This window comes from Anabas testudineus, chromosome 7, assembly GCF_900324465.2.
Source record: "Anabas testudineus chromosome 7, fAnaTes1.2, whole genome shotgun sequence".
Lineage (NCBI taxonomy): Eukaryota > Metazoa > Chordata > Actinopteri > Anabantiformes > Anabantidae > Anabas > Anabas testudineus.
This window is the reverse complement of record NC_046616.1, coordinates 9,273,655-9,300,607: the sequence shown is the minus strand read 5'-3', so window position 1 is coordinate 9,300,607 and position 26,953 is coordinate 9,273,655. Positions and strand designations below refer to the sequence as shown.

General features: G+C 39.9%; 1 protein-coding gene across 2 annotated transcripts; it reads right to left on the bottom strand.

The window, feature by feature from the left end:
* Positions 1 to 7,536: 7,536 nt before the first annotated feature.
* kif5aa (kinesin family member 5A, a) lies at positions 7,537 to 24,743 on the bottom strand. Of its 2 annotated transcripts, none has more exons than XM_026367381.1 (29): positions 24,146 to 24,743; positions 21,092 to 21,179; positions 20,931 to 21,004; positions 20,714 to 20,818; positions 20,449 to 20,497; positions 20,279 to 20,334; positions 20,090 to 20,177; positions 17,177 to 17,301; positions 16,915 to 17,019; positions 16,271 to 16,419; positions 15,452 to 15,600; positions 15,170 to 15,348; positions 14,952 to 15,020; positions 14,628 to 14,834; positions 14,178 to 14,324; positions 13,914 to 14,102; positions 13,693 to 13,810; positions 13,492 to 13,553; positions 13,280 to 13,389; positions 13,053 to 13,154; positions 12,726 to 12,786; positions 12,529 to 12,600; positions 11,944 to 12,048; positions 11,322 to 11,538; positions 10,983 to 11,157; positions 10,748 to 10,827; positions 10,549 to 10,588; positions 10,264 to 10,349; positions 7,537 to 9,853 (listed from the first exon to the last, which is right to left on the bottom strand). In XM_026367381.1, exons 1-28 carry the CDS (start codon positions 24,272 to 24,274, stop codon positions 10,271 to 10,273), a joined length of 3,129 nt encoding a protein of 1,042 aa, XP_026223166.1. In that variant the 5' UTR covers positions 24,275 to 24,743; the 3' UTR covers positions 7,537 to 9,853; positions 10,264 to 10,270. The 2 variants fall into 2 exon arrangements, with proteins under 2 accessions (XP_026223166.1, XP_026223167.1); XM_026367382.1 differs by having other exon boundaries at positions 7,537 to 9,850.
* Positions 24,744 to 26,953: the final 2,210 nt, after the last annotated feature.

Below are 26,953 nucleotides of genomic sequence, written 5' to 3'. Positions count from 1 at the left end.
TCAGGCAAGAAGATCCAAACTAAAATGAAAATAAAATTTCTGTATGTTGCGCTCTCGTGTTGTCGTTGCATATTCTTTAAACAGGATTCCACATTTGTCTAAATCATGATTCACATAACAGTACCTGCATTGGCAGTAGAATTTGTTTTGCATCTGGGATCTTTGCTTGTGATATTTCTTCTCAGAGTCTGTCTGTGAAACATTAACAGGTCCACACATAGAAAACCAGCCAGTGCTGCTCTGAATGTAACAGTGGCTTTACTGTATTTGGAAGAAGTGCTGTCGGCGACTTTATCAAGGTGCATGTGTGTGTTTATGAGTTGGTGTACTTTATTACAATAGCCTTAATGGAATGGAGTGTTTAGAAACTGCTAATCCCGACCATGATGGAAACAAACGCACCTCAAGCCTTGACCTTCTATTTTTGCCTCCAGCATTCTCAGCACTACAAGCATGCATCTTCTGAAGCTCTGGCTTAGGCAGCTAGCACCTCATTACCATTCTGTGAAGCAGTTAACATTGCTGGTGATGCATTTGGTCCAGTGATCAAGCTGTGATCAGAGCTGGGCTGAACAGGAAGTTCAAATAATTGACAGGTTTATGAGCAATTGGCTGCTTCAGTGATTATTAAGCTTTATTTTATGGAGTCCTTGGTATGCAGAGATGTTTGTGTTAATGAGACAGGGACATTTTCAGTGTGCATTCTGCACAGCCAACACATAAGCAGCTATTATTTATTGCTGAATAACAATAAAAGGAATGTTTTTATTAATTATACATTTTTCATTGAAAACTAAATGAACTGAGTTGTAGCTAAATCCTTTCATGACAACTGTGATTTACTGAACTTTTTTGTAACCCATACTTTGTCAGCTGCACACAAAGCTATAGAACAGTGGACAGGTGATGCAGATCAAACAGAAATAGACACTTAAACACTCAGGACACAAGACACAAGCAGGGTGGTATAAGCTCTCACCGGGGGGGTTGTGCTTAAAACAGGCCTGAGATCACTTTTCAGAGGCCAGCGAGTACACCTGCAACAGGAAACAAACAAATCTCCCCGGCAGCTGGTTAAACCACAGCCAAACACAGCTGTAACCAAACTTTTTCAGCTGCAACATGCATTGTATGTTTTATCTGGTTATTTATTATTCATTTCTGCCTAGATACAGTACTCTCGTCATTGTTTTAGTAGCGAGAAAGTTGATGAACTTTAATCATTTTGCAGATGCTTTTATCCAAAGCCATTTACAAGTGAAGACACACGCAAGCAACTTGATCTACAGCCACCACGGTTTGGCTGCTTATCAGTAAAATCTTTAACATGGTGCAGAGAAGGAAGAAAATTTAAAAACAACAACAAAAAATCTAAGAATAACAACTAAATAAAATTATTTCCAAAGATTGATCTAAGTGTCCAGTGTGCAATAGTTTTCAGATGCAGTGCCTGTAGTAACCACTGTAGCCACAGCTGGTTCTTTAAGTCAACGTAAGCTGATATCTCAAGACCCCACTTTTTTAAAAAATGTGCCAACAAGACACCAGGAGGAGGTGTTTATGTTGACTGACAAGTCACCACTCAGCTGTGGTGATCGCCACCTGCTCGCCTCACCTCCCCTCAGACCCCATGCTGTTACCTTAATGTACGTTTTCAAGCATCATAAAAAATTTAATGGAAAAATTATTCTGATTCCAGTTTGTTTAAGCCACATTTCATTAAATTAGAGTTATTATTTCACAACCTGCAGATCTGGGTTGAGAGAGACAAATTGACCCAGTGGGGGAAAGAAGGAGAGGCATCCTTTTTGGCTATTTTAGCATCCAACTGACTGTGTGGCCCCTTGTAGTCTCCTCTGGAGCTGACCCTACAGGTCATAAATCATCATGAGCTGTTTGGATGACTCCGACTGAACTGTGAGGCTGACAGGAGTTTTTTAAACATATTGTTCTCACAGAAGCATGAAATACGACACCTGAAGTAGCTGTGGACAAACAAAATAGCCACAACTGCATGACAGGAAGCCAGGACTTTAACTAAAGAGGACGACGAACAAAGACGAACTCAAGTAAAGAAAAACACAACATAGACAGACCGATTTTTTTAGTTTCAAGTTTAAACTCAAATGATCGTGACAGAAAATCAAATCCACAGCCTTGACCCAGTTCTGGCCTGCTGACAAGGTCTCTGTGTTTGACTCATACAGTACAGGGTCCTTAGGCTGATTCTAACAATGTGACTTGGCCTTAAACGTAAAGTCACAGCAGGCCTCAAGTCGTCATTCATATCACAAAAAACTACAGTGGGAGCGCAGGGTCACATTTTTATTCACTTGAAATGGGGACCATAGATGTAGGTTAGTAGGGCCCTACGGTCATGTGCATGATTAACCCCTTTCATAGGCAAAAGACAGCTTCATCAGGTTTAGGGAACCGAATGAAGCTGGCCTACTTGTAGGTGTCATTAACCCCAGGTGAAGCATAATTTTGGGTGTGGCGAATGCTGATCAGCCATTTAATGGGGGTGAGTATGCAGATTTAGTAATTACCTATGAATATACAGTAGTTCATTATTATTTTGTGTTCCTTGAGGAAATTTCCAGAACAATGTTTGTTGGTTTAACCTGACGCACATTGAAGCATATAGATGTACATGGCAGACTAAGGAGACCAGGTCCTATAAAATACTGGAGATATCAAGATGTCAGTATTTAGATACAGTGGCAAGGAAAAGTATGTTGGAATTTCATGGTTTTCTGATCTGATATTCATCTAAGTCAAGAGCATTAACAAATAAAATGTGACTAAAATAACAACAAAACAACAAAATCTGATCTGGGAACCATAAAATACACTTACAATACAATTCATCTTCCCCTCAATCACTGCAAACTGGCCTGATGTTGTGCTCTTAGGGTCATTTTGATGGGCTGCCCACTTCTTGGTAAAGTAGCCACAGTCCTAAAGTGTCTCCATTTGTAGATTGTTTGTCTAACTGTAGACTGGTGAATTCCTAAAGTCTTTGACATCACTTTGTAACACTTTCCAGCTTTTTAAAAATCGACAATTATTGAGATATAGATCCTCTGAAGGCTCTTTTTGGCCAGGAGTGAACTCAAAAAGTTTGAGTGTTTTTTGTCAGTCAAAGTAGCTCTAGTTCACACCTCCAAACTAATAACTTAACTTAACTAATGCTAAGACATGACTCCAATTAGCTTTTTTAAGGTTTTAAAGGGTTCACATAGTTTTGTCCACTCCCATTGTGAGGCTTTTATGGTCGTTCTTAATCAAGACATGAAAGATCAGAACTTTTTTGTGGTATTACTTTAGGCACATTATAGTTGTTAATAGTCTTGACTTAGATCAAGATCAGATCACATTTAATCACAAATTAAAGCAGAAAACCATGAAATTCCAAAAGGTTCACATACTTTTTCTTGCCACTGTGTGCTATGTGACTGTCACTGCTGGTGGCCTGCCCTGCAACGTTGGGGCCATATTCCCATGCTCCTCTCCGTCAAGAAAAGAGCACACACCCACGTCTAAGGGTAAAATTTATGTCATCTGTTTAAAGATCCGAAATAGCATTAAAAAGCTCATAATAAGGGTTCGTAAACATTTTCCCGGGTTTAGTATTTTCAGTAAATGTTACTCTAGATCCAGCTAAAGAGTAAATTCTCCCAAATTCTCCAATTACCAGTCTTTCTCTTTCACACATAGACCTAAAGAACAGTGGACAGGTGAGGCGGATCCAGCAGAAATAGACTAAAACACTTAGGACACAAGCAGGGTGGTGCTTAAAACAGGGCATTAAAACAGGCCCGAGAACACTATCTAGAGGCCAGCAAGTACACCTGCACCCCAAGGAAACAAACAACAGCGGCAGCTGGTTAAACAACACACGCATACGCAAAAACCTCTAGCCTCTTATTTATAACCTCGCCCACACAGCAGAGAAGCAGCCCCGGAGCAGAAAAGACGCAGCCACACAGACAGACGGTAACAGCTGGTTACGGGAGTGAAGTCACGCAGTCAGGTCACACAGGAGCAGCATCGAACATTAGGTTTGGAATAACACAGAAACGGCAGTTTAAGGCTGCAGTGGATTGTTTTTTGTTGTTGAAATGTGAATTGTCTAATCCTCCATGTATAAATTTATCGAATGATCAATTTCTTTTTCCAGGACAACCTATTTATCACATTCATGACTTCATTGATTCCTTGGGGAATTTTAAATAAATACATTAATAAATGTGTTGAAATTAGACTTGAGTGTCACCAGTTTGTCCTGCAGAGTGTAAAAAATCAATCTTCAAAAAATTCATAACAAAATTGTTAAGCAACTTAAATTGTTATTTAATAAACCTCAAATATCAGCCACAGAAATCCAGATCACTCTCTATTGGTTTTAACCAGTTAAATGAATAAACTATTTCCAAGCTGTTTCCTCTTTTGTCTTAATGACAATATAAACTACACTGTTCTGCCATAAATGAAGACCCGTATGAAAAGAGCTCATTTCCAAACTGACGTACACCCACCAGGAGAAAAGAAATATCCACAATAAACCACTTAATCATGCAACAATGTCAAACGCTTACAGAGATATGGGTATGAGATGGGTTTTCACAAATATCTCACTTAGTAACACGAGTCTCCCTGACCTGCGGTGCAGAAGATCAAATATCAAATCTTCAATTGTGCTAATTTTGATTCCGACGAGTGTCACTTAAAACACGCTGTCCAGGAAACATGAGTGTGTGTCATCACATCATCAATCTTGAATTTATGTAACTGAACGCCGGCAGAGAAAATAGTTGGTAAGATTATCACCTTCTTCTTGGCTTCTGATTAAAAGAATATCTGCATAGATTAAACAATCGTCTTTGATACAATGAAAGTCAATCCTGAGAGATGATTTGAGCTTGAAAATAAGAAATTAATTAACTTTTATTAACCTGAGCTTTGACTAATATAGTACACTTGCTGATGATATTGTGTAATAGTTTGTGTAATATAATATACTGCTGTTGGGTCTAAATATTGATTAAAAATAATTCCTTCAATTAAATCCTGTCAGGTTTTTTCAGTGGCTCAGTCAAATAAACGTTATGCTTCAGGCAGTGAGGAACCCAGCTGGGATCCAGCAGAAACTCACTGCAGTACATGCAGATAAATGCAGATCAATGCAGACATCTGTGTGGATTAACTGAAGCTCCTCACTGTTTGGAGGCTTATGCAGCTCCATTAGTGTGGCATAATAAACACTACAGGCCTGTTTTCTGCTGTTCCAGTAGATTTATGTACAATAGAGACTGTACAGAAGACAACACATGACATTGTGGTCAACTAAACTGTGATGCGTTGATTCAAAGTATTTATTGTCACTCGCCAAAAGGAAAACAGTGTTTGTTCAGCTTGACACCAAGTCCTTTAGTCACTACTGTGCCAACTTTGCGTATCATCTAATAAAAAAATAAAGAAACTGTATAGATCCATAATAAGCACACACTAAATTCCTGTAGGCACTTACCTTGCGTGTGGCTCCTCATGGCTGTGGACATGCTGGAGTTCAGGAGGAAAGTGCTGCTGCAGCGCGGACAGATAGCGGAGGCTTCAAGCTCCGTCTGCCTGTGAGCCCACCTGGAGGTGCGGAGGGAGGGTCCTGTCACTGGGGTCAGCGGCTCAGCGTCCTCCTGGTGCCGCAGAGTCTGGAGAGTCTGATCCAAGCGGCAGCAGGAGCGCGCAGTGCGGTTACGCGCGGTGTGCGTGGAAATCGATGCTCTCAGGGAGGAGTGGGTGGCGAATGAAACCAAACGGGAAAATCACGTATCAACCCACTGTAGAGGAACATTCATTCAGCTCAATTTATCTGCTGATTTTCCAATAACACGGTGATTGACTGAGTGTGACGGTGTGCTTGTGTGTGATGGGAGGTGTGTTCTTCATGTGTAAATATGTCCTCAAGTCTTAAAAAAGATTTTGATCTTATTGAAATTACTGGAGCTGACTTTCAACATCCGACAGGATGTAGGCCTAGTACTAAATCTACCTGCACAGGAAGAGGGTGGATCCTTTTGGGACAGCCACCTGTGATTGGTTACAGACAAGGGTTGTCTCTTCTCTAGTTTTAGAATAAAAAGTACATTGTGGAATACATGAGTATGCACAGCAACCAACACAAAAGAGGAGAGGAGAACAAAAATGATCCACTAAAAAGCTTTGCGATGTACTTATGAAGCAGAAACTGTTGAAACATCAGTTTAAGCAAACACATGAGTTTCCCTTTCTGCACAGTGAGTCCGAGAAAATCAGAAACACTTAATAGTTTCCAGAGAAGGTTGTACCAGTGTGCATATTCTGGTACACACACACACACACACACACACACACACACACACACACACACACACACACACACACACACACACACAACATTACAGTAAGAAGATGCTTTAGATGCCACTGCTGTTTACATCACTGCTTCCTTTCTCATGGGAACGATGAAGAGCAACTTACTAAAAGACGGAACAAAGGAAGTGGGGTTTTATCACTTTAACTGCATTAGAGAAATGTTGATGAACACAATAATTGCCATGAAGGTACACAAAATTAACACAACAATACGATTATTAATGTGTTTAACGAAGCAATCTGATTTGATAAGAACATACTGATTTTAATGATCAGTGAAGTCACGTCTGTCTGCAAATCCGCTTTCATTCTTAAATGTCTCACTCTTCTTTTTATACAATGACAAAATAGTAAATTATAATGAATGGCTGACCTTTGGGAGAATGTTGTTACTTTAACTGTCTAACAAAAGACACAGTAAACATATCAGTGCCTTATTTATTGGTCTCTGAAGAGAATATTAACAGTTAAATTCTTTCTCATGTACACTTCCCAACATTTAATGCACAGTATCACAATGCACAGACAAAACTACTGCATCAATGACCCTAAAGCGCATATTAAGTATTTTAGAAGTATTTCAAAAGAGGTGTCCTTCTTCCTCGTTATGCAGTGATGCCATCGTAATATCTCTGTACAGTGTGGTTTTGAGATCAAGTATCTGTGCTGCAAGTATCAACAGCTCATTTCCTTGTCATGTCAAAAATGGACCATTCATAACATAGTTAGAAAATTCATTTCCTGTTTAGGTCAGAGGTTGTAATAACAACAGAGAGCACCCAACATTTAACTCACCAGCAGGCACTGATAGTAATCACATCACATTAACATTGGCTGGGAGACCGAGAGCTGGACTGTACTGGAATACTAACATATTATAGTGACTTATGTCCCTTGTTTTAGCTCTAAACTGTGTCAAACACTCTACAACTAAGCGTTGTGTGCTCTAGACGTCAGTAAAGCTTAGATTTATCTTAGTCAGGTTGTACTGTGGCCATCTATCTGTTTTCTGTCCCCTAGATGGCGCCACGTTCCATTGGCAACGAAGAATAAACTTGTCTTGCCTCTGTTTCTGAAACATCATCCATGAAATTCAAACAGTCCTTTTGACCAAACTCATTTCTACAAGTTTATTGAACCTTTAACTACAACACAATGGTTTACATACAATACAGCATAGTGATGAGTCTATATATACAGAAATTTTGCACGGTGATTCTTCACATAAACAAGTCGATGCTACAGTATAGGCATACAGAAATAAATAAAACAAACATTTCTTTGAACCAAGTTAGCGTGTGCTGTTCTTCTGCATTTTACTATGTCATGACACGCTAGTTTACTTACAAGATTAACAATATATAGCACATGTATTTTAGATATGTTGAACTCAGTGGAACAGCAGGTGACAATATCACACACATTTCTCCCTCCTCAAACTGGTTTATTACATTTAAAACATGATGTCAAATGGAGGGCCTGCTTGGGAATGTACAGTAGGGTGTGACCAGGGTGCAGCTGAGGGATTATTTCATTTTAAATGTCATGTGCTAGATTGGAGATGTGGTATATGTACAAAACGATGTTATTTCTGTAATATTACATTTATCATCCTGTTCCTCTGCTAAGCCTCAAAGAGCACATACTGGTCTGATCTGTTCATCTGCAATCACATAGTCTATGAGGAAGACAATGATGGTGGCTGTGACTGTGAATGTGAAGCCCTGAGATGTTGTCAAAGCCAGTACAAACGTGAGACTGAGCAGTACTGTCATGAACGAGGCGCTTCAGGATCAGAAAGTCAGGGAAGATCACACCGAGAAGGCACATTCAGCTTCCAACACTATCCCCTTTGCCTTCTCATTTGAATTAGGAGTAATGTTCAATTAAACCCATCTCTTCATCACCTCCCTAATACATACTGTTTTCTTCTATCCTGATTGGCTGGTCAGGATTTCTAATAGAAGAATTACAGTACAGCACAACCTGACAGCAAGCTGCAAGTGTCTTTTAAAAAGTCCCAGACTGGTGGCTGCTCAGCTGGTGACTGAGAGACACTCAAACAAATGGACTTTAGATAGTGATTCAGATTTTTTAAAACTGAATCACTAACTAGCATCACACAGTCTAAAGATTCTGTTAAATCATGTAAGTATGTCAGCAGTGACCTGCCCGATGTGGTGATCCCAGACTTTCTTTACTTACTCAGCTGCAGAAGGAACTATTAGAAAACACTTTTCCACTAATCTGTGATCATAACAGATGGAAAATGTTTATGAATTAACTTGCAGAAGGACAAAACTACTGCTCTATAAAGAGCATCTACTGCTATAGGTGTACTAGATTTGCAACATTATCTAGAAACTCTAACATTGCCTCTTATTCATTATTTAAATGGATATAATTTAGTTTTTAATAAGCTGCTCTAGAGGTAGTAATTACAAACGTATGCACATGACAGCATGTTAGTATAATAATGAAAAATCAGCTGTTAAGGCTCGGTAAGAAGACTCACAAGGTGTGGATGCAATGCAGAGGGGAAGCCACATTAAATGGATGGTGGTAGCAGTACCTGAAATGTACAGTGGCAACTTACAGCTACAACATCACAGTATCAAAGCAATTACAAAAGTTTTCTTCTATACAGACTGCAAGTCGGGGCTGGGTTTTCCCTCACACCTTCTGCATCTGATGTCCTCCCAGTCTTGGACTCAATGTACTTTAAAATAGAGAATCTAAAGCACTGAGACCAGCATCAGGATTAAGGGAAACCATCTCTCTCGCACTGTGACATCTGTGGAAGCCGATCAGCATACCAGCTCCTGAGTGGATTCATGACACATGCAAAGATTTGAAAGCTAACCCGCTAAGCAACATGCACTGTGGGTCTTCTGTTACTAGCTGGCGTTACACACTATACTTTTATTTACGACAGAGAAAAAGGTCATGTCTGTCTACAGTATGTCATCCACATGATGCCCTTAAGTAGGTGTGCAGGGGACGGTGGAGGCTGTGCATTCACACAAACAGCTGCTGGTCAAAAACCTCTACTGGAGTATACAGCACTAATATTTACAACATGTGTGTTCAAACTAATGAGGAATGGAGTCAGCCCCACTGCAGTTCAACCATCTCAGGAGATAATTAGCATCAGTGATAACCAACAAAGAACTGATTGGCTGAAGGATGCTCTGTGACAATACTCAAAAAATTACAAAATGGATTTGTTGCACTAATGGAACTAGAAGGGACTGATCCCCAAACCCAAGGGCGCGAGTGATCACCATAGGAGCAGGAGGGACTTTAACTAGTTAGAGGACCACAGGGCTACAGATCTTCGTCATCATCTTCATCAGTGATGCAGTGAAGGGACAGGGAGACAGGCTGCATGCAGACAGGGCAGGAGGGCCCCTTCATGGGTACAGTGTTTGGTCGTCTTCTGGAGAGAGATAAAAAAGATATATAGAGCAGAATTATTATCGGGGTTTTGCTGCCCTCTGTTGCCTGTTTCACTGACCACAGTAAACATAGGTGAAGCATGTGAGCGCCGGGGCCTCAGTGGTCTAACAGCACTGAAATCTTCCTTAAGTGATTTAATTCTTGTATTTACTGTTAGTTTTTTGTTATGACAGCTTCAGATGTTGAAATGTCCACCACAGCCTCAACAGAAAGAGTTTTAAAATCATGACATCTTCGTTTGACAAACATCTTTCTGAAAAGTTGTTGGGCTAAATTAAAATGCAGAGGATTTAAGCCACTTGTGTAGTCCAAGCTGCTGCAGTAAGTCAAGCCTGCCTGTGTGTGTGTGTGTGTGTGTGTGTGTGTGTGTGTGTATTTCTTTTTCATTACCATGGCATTAACTTGCAGCAGTCTCCTGCTGAATGATAAAGTGCCTGTTTGAATCATCCACCTCGCTGCCACAGTGAACATCACTCCTGCCCATGCAGACACACACAAATAGAAATACATCATATCATCATCATCATAATTATTCTCTGTATATAAAACAAATTTACTATTTTTTCTTTCATAACCCTTAAACTAATTAAACACACAAACTAAATATGATGTTTAATACCATTTGGTCTAATCCTTGACCATAAATTGTTTATTGTTGTTTTATATGTATCTCACCTGTTGTCGTTGATGTCTCTCGTTTCGCTGATGCTGTTACCTGTTGTAAGTAAAATGATGGTTTGGTTTCATTCACGAATCAACATTTTTACAATTGATTACACTTTATCTCAAACTATTAGCTATATTACTGTGTGTGACCAACATACAACACTGTATGTGCACAAAAATGAGTTAGCATGCAAGTGTTTGTACTCACCGTTGTCGATGTTCAGTGGGTAAGACTCCAGTATGTCTCCGTTATATCTGCCTGCTCTGTAACCGAGTGCTGTGGAAACTCTGTGTAAAAATACACAACAATCTAACATCAGTAGAGTAGTGGATAATGTGAAACCACCTGTGTGACCAATTCTTGGAAACCTTGAAAATCTTTCACAGCACGGACTGAGATCATGAAATGTCCAGCTTGAAAAAGTGGATAAAATTCAACTCACGTGTTGCTCTGGACAGAGTTGGGGTTGCAGTTGACGCTTGGGGAGCTCTGTTGTGCCAAGCTGCTCTGGAAGAGGGCGTTGCTGTAAGTGTTGGCGTGTTCGGTGGCACGGATGTAGGCGTAGAATGGATTTGTAGGAGAGCAAACTGGAAGCTGCTTCGGTCTCACGGGTTTGGCTGTTGAATTGATAAAACAATGTAAGATACGATACCAATGTTATCAACACACTTGACGTGTTTTGCAGGATAAGTAGGTAAAATAACATATAGATATAAAAATAAATAGCATTTTAGACATTTTACATTTAATTCCCAATCAATCAAAAGCCTCAGCACAATACCAATCTGTGCTGCATGGGGGCGTCTTGTAGCAATCTTTGCCCTCATAGCATCTTTGATGCGGTCGACCTCCTGTTGGTAGCGGCGACGATCCAGCATGGCGCCTTCTTTGGCATCCCTCAGTGCAGTCTCCAGGGCCTTAACTCTCTCAGCAGTAGACCTAAGACGTTTCTCCAACTTTGGAAGCTCACAACGCAGATCTGCATTGTCACGAACCAGCTGGAGCAGAGGGTTGAAAGAGTGGAGACAGATGGAATAAACATGGAGAGTCATTGTGAGGAAGGAAGAGAAAAATATTGACTTATCTAACAATTGAATAAGACCTGTCAACTCAGTCAGTACTACTACTGCTTCTTTAAGCAGTACTTCTACTTGCAGTGCAGTATTTCTAGCAAAGTACTTACACTTTTACTTGAGTATTGAGTTGATGTTTTTCTACCAACTCTGCTTAAATGAATCAAACAAACACATATAAACACATTTACTGTTTATATATAAACAGTAAATGTAGTAAAGTAAATGTGCTCTTTAATTAACAGGGTTGTTTTATGTAACCCGAATTAGTTAATGGCCATTGATCTAATGTGATCTGTGTTTATATCAATCTTTCTATCTGTTTCTCACCTGTTTGTGAACCTTTGTAAGTTGGTCCAGGTTATTCTCAAGAAAGGAAATCTTCTGCTTCTGGGTGCAAGACCCCCCGCTATCATCAGGCTCCATTTCGGAACTCTGCAGAGAAGATGACAAACAAGGAAGATAAATAACAATAAGTGAAACAGAAAGTAAAGTGGTACCAGGGCTGACCAGTGATTTTATTTTAAGTACCAGTGATTCACTGATTACTTTGCAAAGGGCTTATATGCCTTTGGTGTCACTTTTTAGTTACTGTGGAACAAACCTTCAATTCAACTCACCTACTCTGTGAGTGTGAAGAAATACAATAATAAAATAAATAAACTACAAGGTAGAAATAAATGAGAGGAATTATTTGAATGGTAAAAAAAGGATCTCCTTGCAAAACTATTGGATCTTTGATCCACTAGTTTACACTGAAGATTGAGTTTTTTTTATCTCATTAATGACATTATAAGGTCAAGAATATTTATAAAGTGGAGTATGTTGTTGCTATTCCTACTGAGGCATGAAAGATTCATTGAGCCCCCCTTAAACATCATGAGCCACTGCCTCACTCATATCAGAGCTCCTTACTTTTTTAACCCGCGACGTGAGGTCTTGAACAAACAGCTTGCGCAGGTTGTGGAGGGTCTGGAGTTCGCGGGCCTGAAGGACAGAAGGAGAGGAGGTGAGGAAGACAACTCTGCATGCTGTGAGACAAAGATAGTATGGAAGAGTGTAGTGTAGAATGAGGAAAGAAAAACACAGATAACAGTCTAAATATTACTCACGACGGTCTCCTCCAGACCCTTCAAGTCCTGTTTAGTCTGTTCATGGCGCTCATGCAGGAATCTGACAGAACCAAGAAAACTATGGTTACACATAAGACAAAGTTTCTGTGTACGGCAAGACATTATGATATTTATGTGTTGCTGGCTGGTGAGATTTGTGCAGAGTTTAAAATGAGGTAGGCAGGAAGTCTTCAGCCTTCAAATATTGTATATACAGAGAAATGATCATGAAACCACCTTCAACCATATGCTGACAATAGTCTGCTTTTTTGTATTCAGACCTTATTTAAAATAGTACTTTGAGAATAAAAATGAAAGAACACTTACGAGAGCTCCTCCAGACGCTCACTCTTGGTGCTGTCCTGACTCTTCAGGCGTTCAAAGTCAGCACGAACCTGAGCCAACTCAAGCTCCAGCTTGGAGTTACGACTGGAGGTGTGAAAAAATCACACGTGTTCAGAAGAAGAAAGAGAAATTAAGTAATTAAGATTAAAATGAATATCCCTCGTGACGATTATATCTTTGTGTAATTAAAAAAACTAATTAAGACAGACTCAGTGAGCTCATCAATGATCCTCTGCTTCTCATTGATCTCATCCCGCAGACGGGCCAGCTGCTTGTGATGGAGGCCGCGGTGAGACTCCCCCTGCTGGCGAAGAGACTTCTGTAAATAAAAACAGCAAATGCACAATGTTGCTTAAAAGGTTGCTGGTAAATAAGTATATTGAAAATAGATTAAGATGTGTGTTTAAGGCTGGTTTCTTACCTTAACATTTCCATCCTCAGTCTCACCCTTCTCTGCTTCTTTCTCCTCAAGCAGAGAGTTATCTGTTACAAAAAAAGAAAGAACACATTCAAAGTTGTTGTATAAGTTGAATATTTTTTTCTAGAATATTTATTCTGTAGTTGTGTTAATACTTTTGTGACACTACTACTGCACCCTGTGAACATGAGGTGTGCATGTTACCCTGCTCCTGCAGCTTGGCCAGCTCTTCGCTCAGGGAGTCGTGGCTCTCCTCCAGCTGCCTCTTCTTCTGCTCCACACTCTGCATGTACTCCGTCAGAGAGCGGATCTTAGCCTCATGCTGAACACACACAAATAAAAAATCACAAAAACTCAACTTTAACCATACTTTGCATTCCTTCACAACACACCTCCCTCTCTGACCTCCACTCTTCATCCCTTACCTGAGAGATGAGGAGCTGGCAGGAGGAGAGCTCCCTGCCGGTCTCCTCCATCTTACGGTGGCACTCCAGCTGCATGTTCTCCAGCTGGCGGCAGCGCTTCACCATGCTCTTCACCTCTGACTTGATCTTGCTGATGTAGAGGCGAGCCACTGTGAACTCCTCTTCGATTGCGCCACTGATCTCCACCGGCTGCAGGTGAAAAAAAATGTAGTTTAATCTCTCGATAAATTGAACCTCAGCGGTCAACACTGTGATCCAACTCACCAGCTTGATCTCCCCGTTGCCCACAATGTTGCTGAACTCGCTCAGGTCCCTCATCAGACCATTCAGGACATCAGCAATGCGTTTCCTCTGCTGACCACTCACTTCCTGCATACGAGACAACTCTGCCTCTAGCTCCATTAGACTGGCCTAATAAAATGAAAAAGAGAGGAAGAGAGAGTGCGTATTAAGTATGTTTATACTTTAAGTAAAGATCCAGAGCTGCTAACTGAAAAACATAACAGGACTGAAACCCTACATGACAAGAAGCTTAATGTAATGTAAAACGACTAATGCTTGTCTTCCAGTACTTGATTGCCATGTAATTCCCCATGAAACTGTGTTGCTACAGCAGGTGCTTGTCTCTGTAATGCGGCAACTGAGCGAGTGTCCTTCTGTTCCACCTCCTGTCTCAGATTTTAGCTCAGTCACACCATTCCTCTCAAATCGTACCATCTTCTGGGCCAGTTGATCAGCCAGCAGCTGGTTCTGCAGGCCTTTCTCCTCCACCTCCTGGCTCTTCTGGTCATAGTTGATGGCCAGCTCCTCCAGAGCCTGCAACACCTCCTTCACCTCAGCTTTGGCACAGTCACTCTCCACCTGCAGCCTGCCAAGCTCAGCCTGGACCTTGTCCCCGTCACCTCGAGATGAGGCCAGGAGCTGCAGGGATGGAAACATGGTGTGTGACAACAAGATAGAAAAAGGTAAGGACCTTAGGGTTACTGTATTTGTGTAACTTGTGCATGTCTGTCTGTTGTTTGTGTCCCATATACCCACCTCATCCTGGTCTAACATCTGTTGCTTCAGTTTCTCCACCAGCTGGCACTGCAGGTTGATCTCATCATCCTATGCAAACACAAAACAAACACCAACCTCACATCATTTACATGTGTTTGTGTTAAATGTGATGTACGTCTCTTTTATCCATGATTGAATTCCTTTTTCATTCCATAAACACATTTCAGTGTATAATTACTAATAATTTGTGTTTGAACCTTGTCGTCCAGTTGTTTGTACAGCTTGCGGATCTCTTCCTCATATTTCTGACGCTCCTCCTCCGAAATGCGGACCACGATGGAGGTGGTGTCGTTATCCAAAATGGGGCGCTCCTCCACGGACTCAAAACGGGTCACCATGTCCGAAGTTGTCTGCTCCGTCTCCGGCACATCTTCTCCTGAGGGAAGGCATGAAGTGACAAAGCGGACAGAAACAAGTGAATAAGAATAATACAGATTTGTTTACTGGCAGGAAAATAATGAAAGCTTAATGGGACTCACCATTTCTCCAGCGGTTCAGCTCGGACTCCAGCTTCTGGATGGTGTCCTTCAGGGTCTTGTTCTTCTCCTTCTCCTTCTCGTACTTCCTCTTCCACTGCTCAGCCGTCAGCTCCAGGTTGATGGAGGCAGTGTTCCTGATGGTCTTGGCACTGTGACAAAGACACATGGGAAAATGTGAACTAGTTATTGAGACAGAGGCTGACAACCAGTGTTAAATAATTTGTCCAACATTCACCTTCATGTTTATAATAATATATAATGTGTATAAAAGTGTGGGAAGATTTTGATATCTGTAAAATTGTGTTTTAAGGCCTTTGCTGAGCCTTCAGTATTTAAAAGAGATAAAAAAATCTAAACAGAATAAACATGTAATAACTGCAAAATCACACTGTATTTAGGAGATCAGTGTCAGTAAACATCTAAATCAGCCTTGTTTGGATTTTAGGTCATGCTCAAAATAGCTCATTGCCCTACTTTGCAATAGACGCTGTTGTTTGTTTGTTTGTTTATTTTATGCGACTGAATTTCCATAGATTATCGAAAGTAATTAAATACGTGTAGACTTTTTTTTCAAAGATAAATTGAGTGGATCCAAAATATTAGACTTAACTTGGCCTCATTCCAAACTAGACTAGATTTTTGTTGTATTTCTCGTTGTGTGATTTTAGGTATTACTTGGATTTTAGTAGGTCCTGTACTGCTTTTAATATAATCTGCTTGTCATTTGCTAGCATGTAAAACTTTAAACATAACTTTCTTTATTTCCTTTCCAAAGATGCATCACTGCACTACAGGAGACTGTATCAAACACGACTCTACCGTTGTCCAAACATCAGAGTCGACTTGGTCTCAGCTTCGTTGTAGTTAGAGGGAGAGCAGCAGATGAACATGGTGGTGCGACAGTTCCCACCCAGGGAGTCCTGCAGGATGCGAGTCATTTTGCTGTCACGATACGGCACATGGCTTTTCTGCAGGAGCGTGAGGGGACAGAAGATACAGAAAGGGATTAAATAAGACTGGCCTAAAGTAAATGCCTGAAGTATGTTTAATTTTCTTTGCATTGGCTTGTACTTCTGCAGCGATTCATCAGCAGAATATAACTATGTTCACTTCCCCCTTCCTCTCCGTTTCTCTGTTTTGGATTTTAGCTGTTGACTAATGTGGCAGATTGACTGTTTCCCATGCAACTAGGTCAGATTTGGCATTTGATGGTCAAACATGTTGAGTTGGCAGTAAGAAAGGAAGGGTGTGGATACTGGGCAGGATGTATTTCATTAACAAGTCAACAGAAAAGCAGAGAGCTGCAGTGTTAGAAACGAGAAAGAAAGGTTGTTCTCCAGAGTACACGAATGCACGATATTTTACTGTGAATCTATTTTACTGCAAATCTAAATCTGTTGTTTAATTATAGGTACAAGGCCTCAACTGATAAAAATTAAGCAGCAAGGGTGGACATGTCTCACCGTGCCCTCAGCCAAGGCAGAGATGACGTTTCCCAGAGCAGAAAGAGACTTGTTGATGTTTTTAGCTTCATCCAGAACGGCTCCTGCAGCTCCAGTCTTACTGACCTGGAACAAAGACAAAATGAGTCCAAAGCACAGCTAAAGAAAACCAGAGATGATCATTCAGAATAGTTTTTGTCTTAGTTAATATACATTATTCATAAAGCAGCTCAATAGGAGACTGGGAGTTGATTTATGCATCTTTCCCTGCAAGTGCTTCTACCTTTTCACTTCCAGCCAGATCCACCAGGTAGAGTTTTCCAGAAAGCTTCTGCTCTGTCTCCACGTGTTCCTGCTTGATGTTGATCAAGAAGATGCTGTGGCTGCGAGAGCTATGCTCGTTCATGTCTGCACAAAGACACAACAGTCAGAGGGGTCGAAGAGGTTTTATACTTATTACAACTGAGAATGAACAGATTTTGGTTCAATATCTTACATAAATAAATTTTATTCTAAACTGAAGCTGAAGCTACAGTTATGGGGACCAATCATTTTTCACATGGATGATCACAAGTCACAAATAATCACACTTTGTACTTCTGTTGTTTGAATTTTGTATCAGTTCTTAGTATTTATTTCATGTATTAAAACTGCAGCAGAATGACGTCACTAATTCAAAGAGCACATATGATATCAGCATAGATCTAAATGTCTAAATGTCTTCATCAGAGCTCCCCATAGACAGAAAGTTCAGGTTTCTCTGCAGACGGTATCTGAGGACATCAGAGGCCTGATGTCTGCGGAGTGTTGGCCCATTAGTCTGCTATCAGCACACCGCTCTGCAGCACCATGAGTCAGCAGGCGTAAACAGGAAGCAAAGAAGACTGTGCTGCTGGAGAAAACACCTTTCAGCAAATCTGATCTGCTGTTTTGTACATTTGTTTAATTTTCAAGCCTGGATTTTTGCAGAATTTTATTTTCCATCAGCTCATTAGCATTAAAATGATTTCTGCTCCACAGAAGGCTTTCTTTTTCATAAAAAAGGAGATAATTGAATGTTCCCCCATAGAGGAACTTGTCTTGACATCCAATGAATATGCACCAGTGTAGAGCCCATGCTGTCACTCAGTGTAAGAGTTTGAGTTGGGGTGTTTTATTGTTCTGTCTAGTATCAGCTCAGTCCTCAGTGGATAAATGATTTTTAAGAACAGCTGCTGTGCAGCTTTCATCTTTAGAGAGGAACAAGATTGAGGTTAGGCTTATTAGCATCCACTATTAGCAAAGCAAAGATGACGGACACACTATTTTAATCTGGATAGTCACCTCAGCTTGTCTAAGTGTTATATACTGTATTTCATATTGTATATTTCAATTAATAAATAAATATAGGACAATAAATAAGATTAACACAATGTGATCACAAATAATTATGAATACATAAAAATGTGTTTTCAAACAATACATTAACAAAATGTGATTCTACAAGTGTATGGGAACCACCAGCGACACACAGACTACAGGTTGAAAACTCCCATCACAGTGAAAAAATAGCTTTGTTGTTCCTGTTGACCTTTAATTTGAAAAAATCTTTTTAATTTATATGTGATTTTATTAATTTTACACTTCTTTTTTCATCACAGATTGTGTGTTTTACTTACTTTATTTTGAAGGTGAGCATGATTCTGACTTATGATTCATCTCACTGGCTCATTGCCTGCACGCTGACACCATCACATTATCATTGCTGGGAAACTAGACGCAGTGATGAGTAGGAGTCACACTGATAAGCAGGACCCAGTAAACATCTGGAGATGTTGCTTTAAATGTAATTTTAAGTTTATAATTATAGTAATTTCAATATATAATTTCAACTGGACAACCACATACTCAAAGGTGAAATGTTAGAATCATTAATTAATTGGTGTAAACACTGTAAGATATTGGAGGTTATTAAATGTACAGCAATTTAGGCAGCTATTTGGCATTGCCAGTGAAATGTGTCTCCTAAAATCTTCAGTTGTAGCCCTGAAGCACAGATGATGATAAAGTACAGACTAAAGTGCAGAAAAGGCCTAAATGAAATGACAGAGTGAGCGCAGAGGTACAAAATTCATTAACTCTAGAGTTTGAGATTTATTATAGTGAAGCAGTCCTTGTGTTTTATTGAGCACTGACTCCCAAAGCTCATCTGAGCTCATTCTTTTTACTTCAGTCACTGTGAGTCAGCACTAGACTCCATCACAGAAATAAAAAGGTGAATACACTTCTCTGTATTTCTGCCTTTTCAAATACCTCTGCTGTAAGACAAAACCTGGCTTACAATATTAATCAATGAATTAATTAATTAACAACAATAATTTAGAAATCATGTTGCTTATTTTCTGAAACTGTTCTCTTTTTAGAAAAGGTTCCACCAACACCAAATTAGAGCAATTCAAGCAACACATACCTCTAAAGACAAACGTCTACACTACAAGCTGCAACATTTTAGAATCATTGGATTCACTGGTAATTAGGTCACAATATGTTATTTTTAGCTGCTGTTTTACACTGTAATGAAGCCTAAGCATCACTCCAGCCCACAGCACTGGAGCCATTAGACAGATATTTTTACTGGACCACAGAGGAACGAGTCAGCTGCACAGCAGCCAAAACAAAGTGCAGGAATTACAGATCACGGAGCTTTCAATTCGAGCATTTGGAGGTTTTGTAACATCAATTAAAACTAAAGACACTCTTGGCAGTTTAATGAATACTCCAACGTTCGAAAGCAGCTGTTCATATTTGCTGGTTAGGAATTATTGATTACGTCAGACAGACATGCTGTTTGTGCTTTGTTACTTTCCAAATTCACAATAACTGTTCATCATTGCCTATCAACTTCATCTGACTGGAGTTTACAAATCATAGTAACATAAAAATTACATAACACACAGTAACAGCCTACATGAACTCTGTCAGCTGTCAATAAACGCATCAGTAATGTGCTGTGAGTGTGACTGCTGGCACCAACGAGGAACCAACACAGCATCTCATGCTCTAATGTAAGCAGAGCAGCAAGAGATCTCAAACGTTTCACTCCAAGCATTTGTATTTTTTGTTGCTTTTTAAATTATTTTAACAAATCAGATATCTGTTGTGACTTGAATTATTCATGTCTGTATCTAAATGGTTATGTGTGATATCAACGACTCACTGGTCACAGCAACATGGCGGTTAGCTTTGCCCTCATCGATCACGTCCATAACCTCATCGGGGCTGGAGACAAAACGCTCAGTGCATCCCTGAGAACAGGAGAGGAGAGGAGAGGAAGACACAGACGTATAAGAGACTAAATATCATGAACCTGATGCCGCCTACTGACAGATTTCCACCTTTCACAAACCTTGACAAATGGAACCCTATTCTTATCTTCATGGACGGACAGGTTGGTCTTTGTCACTAAACAATAGAAAAAAAAAAAACAATTAATGCATTTTAGACATATTTCAGAAAACACTTTTTCATATTCTAAAATCATGTTAGCAGGGAAATGATAAGTTTATCAACACTAACCATCAAGCAGGTCACGGATTTTGTCCATGTAGATTTCAAAGTAGGAAACCTGTTAAGGTAAAAAGGAAAATTGAAGTTTTCTCTGCCCAAACTTAATCATCCCTTGAAAACCTCTCTTTAAACGTGCACGCTTTATTTGAAAGATGCATGGAACACATTTATATGAGAATAAAAGGAATATAACAAGTAAATTGTGTGAGAATGTCCTAACGTAAGAAACATTAACACGCATATAAGATATTATCTCTTCTAACTCATCACATACCTTGATGTGGAATTCCAGGTTTTCATCCATAGCAAAAATATGGTTGAAAATGTCCTCAGCGATACGAGGAATGATCCCCATCTGGTGAGGGTCGTGCAGCTTGCCCTGCAATAGGAAGTTGTTAAATGTGAGATGGTGATAGCTAAACGTGTCCTGCAGAAGCCAGATTTCCTGATTTGATTGGTTGAATAAAGGTATATTGCTCTGAAAACTGTACCTCCATGGTGTGAGTCTTCCCGGAGGAGGTTTGTCCATATGCGAAGATAGTGCCATTGTACCCACCCAGCACATCTATGAGTAAAAACACACAGCAAATTAGACCATAGCACATGAGTTTTTAAAGATTTTCATGTATGTTGAACAGCTACTTCTCCACACCCTTGACAATCTGTTTGGCGCATGTGTTGTACACCTGCTCCTGGGTAGTGTTGGTTGGAAACACTCGATCAAACGCGTAGGACTTTCCCTGTGAAGACAATGAACAAACAGTTAACAAATAGTTGTTTAACTCCAAATTGTGAACAGATTTTCACCACATTCAAAGTAAAGTTTCAGCTCAGTTTAGCATTTAATCTTTTTTGTACAGACAGCATGTTTAGCTTACAGATGTTGTCAGCCTCGAGAGGTCAGTGATGGATAATAAACATATAGTAGATCATGAACATAATGAACTCTATGACAGTTTTAACTTAAATGATAACTAGCTCTGTTGAATTGCATGTGATTGTACACGTGTACATAATAAAGTGTCCAATGTGTGTCTGTGCGCGCGCGCGTGTGTGTATGCAATTCCATCCAACCCAATTTCATTTCCATTGTTGTTTCTATTGTACAACACTGCTTTTATCTCCCAGACAGTAATTGCCTAAGAAAAGATGATGATATCAGCAATGAGTGAGAAACCTGTGTCTGCTGTTCTTCTTCCTCTCAGCTAGTCACAGCCATATTTCATCCAGGAGCTGGCAACTTCAGATAATGGCTCAAGGTAGTTAAAAATTTTTTCTTTACTCTATTTCTAGTGCCAGATTGTGACCAAAGTTAAATAAAAGACAAAACATGCCTTTCAGAAAGAGCCATGTATCCAGCACAGATTCTCTCCCAGAGACCCGGGTGAAGCTTGTCAATCTTAATATTTGTACACACAGTAAATTTTAATGTTTTGTTAGTAATTAATACCTCCAGGCCTGAATAATAAATTAGTGATTTTATATTTTTTAAAGGAATAATGATGAATTGTGAGATTTGTATTTGTGCACATTCTTGGCAGGAGCGCAAGTGAAAAATAAGATTATTTTCCAATGTGTGGGACTGATCCAATGAATTCATAAATTAATTTAGCAATATGAGCAAAAAATAAATGAAAGAAATAAAGAAAGTTTCAGTAACATGTTTCAAAAAAACTAATTACCTTGACTTGAATATGCCAGTCGAACGGATAACTGTGACAAACATAAGTGACTTGTGCACATTTACCGAAGCTGGTCAATAAATACAGACTGTTTGAAGAAAAGAAATTATGCATCATTTTCTAAAAACATTTTAGATTTTTTTATTTTGAACTAATTTGAATGGCACAACTACAAGAATGATGTTTTACTTGTCCCTCAAGTAAGTCACTTCCTTCTAATGTAGAAACAACCACTAAGTGACACACTGATGAGTGACTCAGCCCTGACAAACCTCGCTGCAGAAACCGGGCTATTGTATCCCTGAAAGTCACTGCTCCATCTGATACAGACGCAACAATGCAACACAATAACATGAGCTGCCAGAACATAAGCCATATTAAATGTCATTAACAAACTGACTCATCTGCAGACTGCCCCCGTGATAGAGTGATTTAATAGGGAGAAACATTCAATGCCAGCACTAGGGAGGAACAGAAAGAGACAAAAACATGGAGATGGATGAGTGAAGAAGAGATAGGGGTGAGACATGACAGTGTGGAAACAACTGAGACATAAAAAGAGGTGGAGCCAGTGATAAGAGAAAGCAGACCAGTCAGCAAGTGCATGAGCCCACTGGGTGATTATTGATCCTCTCTGTAGGCAATTAGAGAGATCAGTTTCTGACTCTACTGTCCAGCGCCTTGATAACAGGAGAAGGGAAGGTCAGGTCCAGATCTTTCCATTATCGCTGCAGGGAAGTTTCAACATTATCCCTCCCTTTGGCACGCTACTAGAATCAAATCTAATTACTCCTCTCATTTTAGCCCCCATGTGCAGCCCACCCAGCTCCGTTTTTACATTTCCCTTTATCGTTTTTCAGATGTGAGATACTCGACCAAAAATAAAAGTTTAAAGAAGCACAACAAGCAACATATCTGAGCGTGAATGCAACCAGATAAAATGGAGCCTCAGTTTATATGGATAGCTGATCTCATTTTTACATATACAAGCCTGTTGTGCTTTATTTGGCCACATTTACACAAAATAGTTTTGGCTTCGAGATCAATTCAATATCTAAACTTCAAATAAATGTACATTTAAGTGGGAACCACAAAGGAAAGGCCAGGTCACACATCACAATCAGACCTTTTTTATGTACAGTTGAACTTCTAAAAACATATACTTGTGTTTAAAATAAGGTTTGAGCTTGAATTTGAGTTTCCAACACAAGTTCGAGACATTTTATTTAAGAGATTTCTGCCCTAAAAATACAGAAAATGCTGAAAAAGCTTTTTAACAGTGCACATTAAGAACAACAAATGCACTGAAATGATGTAACTACACTAGCAGTTTTCACTTAGCTGTACATAAAAATCTAAAGGCACCAGTTACAGTTGTTTTCCTGATGTTTTCTGCATGTTGGACTCATGCATCAACTTCATAAACATAAAGCAATCTTCAGAGAGTGCAGGACATGCATCATCTGATCTGCGTTCCCCCAAATCAGCCATCTATTTCCAAACTTTGACCTTACTACTCCTACATCATCACCACACAGCCCCCGTGCACCAGCCTATGTGCCAGCCTGAGCTACATGCTGATTAAACCCACAACAGAGCAAAGTAGAACAGGACAGGATAGAAAGTGCAGCTCAGTGTAGCTTTAAGGAGATGCTAATGAATGGACACATCAAAATGAGCCTGGAAAATGGCCATGACTGACTGATGTAGGCCTTCAGAAAAATACAGCAGATTAAAATGTTTGATGTTGTTGATGTTTTCACTGTGAAATCCATTTTGAAAAGCGCCGTGTATGTGTTGTGTTGTATGTGCATACGTTTGATCAGTAGACACTTTGTGCATTTTAACATTACATGTGTTTCTGCTTTGTCATGTGGAGATAAAGACAGATTTGGGTGGGGTACCCCTGTGCTGCACCGAGTATCATGATGTTTCTGCCGGTTCACAACCCAAACAGATGGGTCGAGCTGATGATTTATTGATGAGGGGCCTGTGTGCACAATAAAGCGCCTCCCGGTACTTACCCCGACGACGACGGTGTCGTCTCCCTGGAATTTGGGGAGAAACAGGTCCCCTCGTATAATCTCCGACTGGTTCAGGGGACGGAAGCGACACAGCACTTTTATGTTGCACTCAGCTGGGACATCGGCCATTGCGCAGATTCAGTGAGGAGGAAGGATGCTGTTTTCTGCTGGGAGTAAAGATGCTGCTGAGGCTGCGGGCGATCGGACGCTGATCCGGGCCTGATCTGACCGTCAAAATAAACGAGGAGAGAAGCGCAGAGACTCAGACCTCCTTCGTCGAGATGACTCTGGACACGTTCAGCGCTTTTATCCCGGCAAGCTAAGAGAGGTTGTAATTTATTTATGCGCAGCTGAACCGTGTTTCCGTGTCGCAGTGAGGCTAAATTAGATGTCAGACCGCGAACGATGCCCTACATCATTAAAAAACCTCGTATTGACGTTGCTCGGTTTCTCCTGCTGGTTGATTTGACCCTGTCTTTCTCTCTTGTGTGTGTTTTCTTCTCTGTATCGGGTGCGGCGGTGGATGTGCGCCTGGCCGGTTGAAGGTGAGATGGTGCTGGAGAAGGGCAGTGAGGGAAAGCTGCTGATGCTCGGCCTGTTTTAGTCGCCACAGCGCCCTCTGTCGGCGGGTCGAGGAAGGGCGTGGTCTGCATCCGCCTCTTTAAAGTGGTACCCACAGCATCAGCATCCTCACAGGCAGGCGGAAACCAAACATGTCTGCTGCAGCGTCACATCCACACAGTGAAATGAAGGATAACTTCATTATTTTGGGCAAAGCCGGTCTACTGTTTTACAGAAACTAATCATTACAAACCTATTTGGCCCTTCTCCAAAGCCTCACTTTGTGTTATGGAAAGGCCTGGGTTGCATTTGGGGGAAGGTAGTGGATATTATTGATTAAAAGGTGAGTTTAGCCTTCACCTTGAAGAAGCATTAGAGTGTCTGATGATGAAGCAGGGAGGATACAGCAGATGTCAAAATTAAAAAACACAACTTCCATGCCTAAAAATAAAAGCTTTTCATACTTGAAGGCTGCCCAGTGCCATAAATTAGAAATTCAAACTCATTTATACTATTTCCCCACAAAAAACAGAGTATTACAATGTAAAATCTGAATTAAATTCAACAATGATTCAGTGGTCCTGTGTTCAATCAACTATGAATTAAAAAAGGACAAATAGAAAATACTATTAAACTTTTTCCTAAATTTCAGTAAACTTTTGCTGTATGTCAGTAGAACTTTTTTACACACTTTAAAATCTGCACTTTTGTGAACAGCTGATTTTAAATAACAACTGTCTTGTCAACTTGCAGCAGCTAATCATCAATATGTTGCAGGCAAATTCAGATGCCTATAAAATACACCATGAAATTATTCATATTCTTACTAAAAAGAAATCAACACAAAGGACATTTTCTGTAAATAGTTTAATATTAAATAAAAAAAAGACTCCCATATAAAAAAGAAAGCTACAGTCCACAATTTAATCGTTTTTTTTTAAACATAAGTATTGAAAGCAAGGGGTAGAATGAGAAAAATACTTAATTACAATTCCCAGAAAAATTTACAATTCATTGTTTTCTCTCTTGTCTCTTTCCCTAACAATATAAAATCAAAATAAAACACATTAACTGTACATATGTACAAATCTCCAAGTGTAGAAATTGCATAATCTGCTTTCTTTTTCACTTTTCTTTGTTTATTTTTTTAAATACAGCTAAAGATGCCAGTACTCTTGGGGCAGGGCAGTGTGTGGAGTAGAGCTTTAACAGTGATGAGGAGACCGGGGGGAGGATATTACTCCAAATCCATAGTAACACAGGACTCAACAGATCCACCTAGGACATCATAGCTCTCTGCACTGACATTTTCCAGCCATTCGTTCCACCAATCAAATGACATACTGTACTTCCTATAAACACAGTTCTTGCAAACACTCAAATTCAAAATTCAGTCTACATTTAACCAGACGTTTGTCCCATGGCTGGGGAGTGAAAGTTTGGTTGGGTGTTATGTCAACAGCAAATTTACCAGTCTCCATCACACCGCAGCTACATGTAATTCTTCACAGCAACAAATAAGACAGCTTGTGAAATGTGAGTGGGACAACAACAAAGTTTTTCTAAATGTTTTTCCAGGTTTGTTGTGGACCTTACAAATGGAAATTGGATGGGGTCAAATTAATTTGTAATGATGTTTTGGAAAACTGATGTGTGAACATGATTTTTCAGCAAATGACCTTAATTTTTAAAATGAGTTTTCTCAGTTGTAAAACTATTATTATGATGTACAACCCGTCACGGAACATGAAAAAAACAAAAACAAAAACAGAACGTTATTGTATGTAAGTATGAAGTGGCTGATGTAAACTGGTTAAGACACCAGAATTTTCACCAGAGTGAACCACATTTTTTTCCTTGGCTTGTCCCATTTGGAGGTTATTTCATGCTAAGAAAAAACAAAACAAAAACAAAACTCAAGTCTGATCCTTCTTATATTCTCTTCCAGAACCTTCTGAAAACCTTTTTTTTTTTTAAACATGTTATTAAAATACAACCACTGTGTGTCTCTGAAAAGAGCCCTTTATCTTACAGACAGGGTCTTGTTAACCAAAATGAAAATAAATTCAACTAACGGTCGGACAGTGAGGGGCTCAGCAATAGCACTGTTGTCCAACACACACTCAAACACATAAAAAGACACACACATCCACACACGTATAGACACACTTTCAACAGAGAGCATCGTTCAAGTAGATGGGCTTTATCCTGACTCACAGTAACACACTGATGAGAAGAAAACAGTAC

Excerpts from the sequence above, each read along its gene's own strand:
- kif5aa (XM_026367381.1), bottom strand. The coding sequence starts at position 24,274 with ATGGCCGATGTCCCAGCTGAGTGCAACATAAAAGTGCTGTGTCGCTTC. Across the intron at positions 20,819-20,930 it reads GGAAGACTCACACCATGGAG|GGCAAGCTGCACGACCCTCA; the intron begins GTACAGTTTTCA and ends TTCCTATTGCAG. Across the intron at positions 16,420-16,914 it reads CTGCCTTGGCTGAGGGCACG|AAAAGCCATGTGCCGTATCG; the intron begins GTGAGACATGTC and ends ACGCTCCTGCAG.